This window comes from Solanum pennellii, chromosome 12 (genome assembly GCF_001406875.1).
Source record: "Solanum pennellii chromosome 12, SPENNV200".
In the NCBI taxonomy this organism is placed as follows: Eukaryota; Viridiplantae; Streptophyta; class Magnoliopsida; order Solanales; family Solanaceae; genus Solanum; species Solanum pennellii.
The window spans coordinates 78,574,660-78,577,186 of NC_028648.1; the positions used below are offsets into that span (position 1 = coordinate 78,574,660).

General features: G+C 41.6%; 1 protein-coding gene across 1 annotated transcript; it reads right to left on the minus strand.

Moving 5' to 3' along the window:
• Positions 1-1,940: 1,940 nt before the first annotated feature.
• On the minus strand, positions 1,941-2,369 carry LOC107006556 (secoisolariciresinol dehydrogenase-like). Its single transcript, XM_015205079.1, has one exon. It carries the CDS (start codon positions 2,367-2,369, stop codon positions 1,941-1,943), a length of 429 nt encoding a protein of 142 aa, XP_015060565.1.
• Positions 2,370-2,527: the final 158 nt, after the last annotated feature.

A 2,527-nucleotide genomic window follows, 5' to 3' on the forward strand; every position in this document is an offset into this window, starting at 1 on the left:
AAACATGTCACCTTATGTAGAAAGTCAAATTAATTCAATATGAACATTTAGTATCCTAATGGCATATACGACAACAACAGAAGCCAACGGGACACTTGTTTTATATGCATGTGCACAAGAAAGCCATGTATCTAGGAGAAAGACAAATGCAATTACACCTCGAAATCGAGCAACCGACAGATATAACATCTTGTGTTCACGGCAACACAGACCCCGTACTCGACATTCAAATGTTTACATGATTTGACCCAGCACAAAGAAAGACCAGCCGAATCGATTAGCAGTGAACCCAACGAGATATTTACGAGCATATAAAATCAACATGATATTTCGATGGAAAATGGAGATTGAACAGCCAAGCAGAGACCTATTGTAATGCTACACAAGCAAGACTCATGTGACAAATGTTATCACCGCTTCATGACTTAACATCGCAAGAACTCGGAAAGAGAGAGCAAAACGATTCAGAAAAACATATTGGTGCAGCAAGACCAAACGAGAAACTACCATATATATCAGACTCAGGGGAGACCAAATAACTAAATATATTCACAACAAGACATATTCGAAATGGAAGGAAGATTACCTTTTAGGGTGCAGCGATACCGAGACGGAAACGAGCTGACTATGAGGACGATTTCTCCACCACCGAACCAAGTGTTTCGAACAAGCGCTTAAAGAGATTGGCGTCGCCGGAACGAAGAAGCGATATCGCAATCGAACCGAAGCGCAGCCTTTGCTTTGTAGGTCAGCTAACAGTTATAAAACGACGAAGAGGGGGATGAATTTCGGCTCCCAGATTCCAAAAGCGGGAACGTTAATCCTCTTTTCGTAACCTCACTCACTCTCTTATGTTCTCCTTGTTAATCCTTTTACTATCGGAAGAGAACGAGCGTGAATTTCTTCTGGGGTCAACTCCTTTCTTCTACTCAAAGGAAGTTGGGTTATATTTTATATAGCGGATTTCAGCCAAGAAACAACAACAAAGACGACAACAGCCAACCCCAAATCGTCCAACCCTAAACGTCCAACCCCTTTTCTGAAGAGGGGTGGGGTTTATATAGAAGTAAAACGAAACTAGGGTTTCGAATTTTGGGCGGGATCCCTATTTCGAATTCGAACTCCCAATCTTATCCAACAGAAACGAATATTCCTCGATTCCTGGCTCTTTGAACGGCTCTGAGGCGAGGTGGAGGGTCGAGATGAGCCTTCCGTCCTTGATACACGACGTGGCTCAATCTCGTGCTACCAAGGACGAACAAGGACGAGAGCTGGCAGCCTTCCTCGCTGCCAGACCTGCTGCTGCGACGCGTACGGGCGAAGGGGAGAAGCGTACGCGATTGGCTCGCGTTGGGTTCGCGCGAGTGAGGGAGTTTGGGAGAGAGGGAGAGAGCGTGGGGGGAGACGCGGGTGAGAGAGGGGTGTTCCGTTTTTGGGTTCTGCTCTTTTCTGCGCTTTTCTGGATTTTTCGTTTTTTTCTCTGTTTTGCGTCTGTTCTGTTTTTTCTGAAAAAGGGACGTGAGGAAGGGGGAAGAGGGAAGGGGAAGGGATGGTGAGATGGGGCCGGGTCAAAGGGAAATGTGGGCTGGGTCGGGTAAGTGGACTGCTGGGGGGTTAATTGGATCGAAGGAAATTAAGTGAGTTGGGCTGGGAACAAGAAGATTGGGCCTGGGATTAATTTCAAGTTGGGTTGGTTTCGAATATACACAAGATATACCGGCTATATACACAACTATATAAACGTTAAATCGTTATATTTTGCAAAATTATAAAACTAATTAATTTAAATCATTTGGAAAATTTAGGAAGCTCGATAATTAATTTATACCGACGTGGGTCAAAATTGGGTGTCAACAATCAACATAGTTAAATGACCATTTGAATTTCACCATATATAATTAGTTGGTGTATCTTTATTTATTCCTATTTTTATAATAATATTACATTGTTTTGTTGATGAACAATCTCTTGTAGGCCTCTCCTAAAGCAATATTTGTAGTGGTATAACCACCATCAAGTATAAGATTAAGTCCACTTGCATATTTAGATTCATCACTTGCCAAATACAACACTCCATCTGCCACATCTTCAACACTTAGCAGAACTCCTTTTAAATTTGCTCCTTCTGCAAACCATTGATCACCCATTTCTTTGTTTACTCTAAATGCATTTAACATCAATGGTGTGCTAATTGCATAAGGAGAAACACTGTTAACTCTTATTCCGTATTTCGCTAATTCGACTCCAACATTCTTAGTAAGTCCCAAAAGTGCATTCTTTGAAGCGGTATAGATGTGAGTCAAATCACTATATAACGTCGATACTATACTTGTAGTGAAAATAATGACACCTTTCTTTTTCGGAATCATCACTCTAGCAGCATCTCTGTCCTATGTGGTGTCTTACGTGTATTGTGCCATGTAGGAGCCATGTGTTTATTTATTTAAAAGTTGGATAGTTAAAGTGTCTGTTTGTGCATTATGAAAGTTGAAGGTCAAAGTTAAAATTTGAAGCTAAGTTTAGGGTC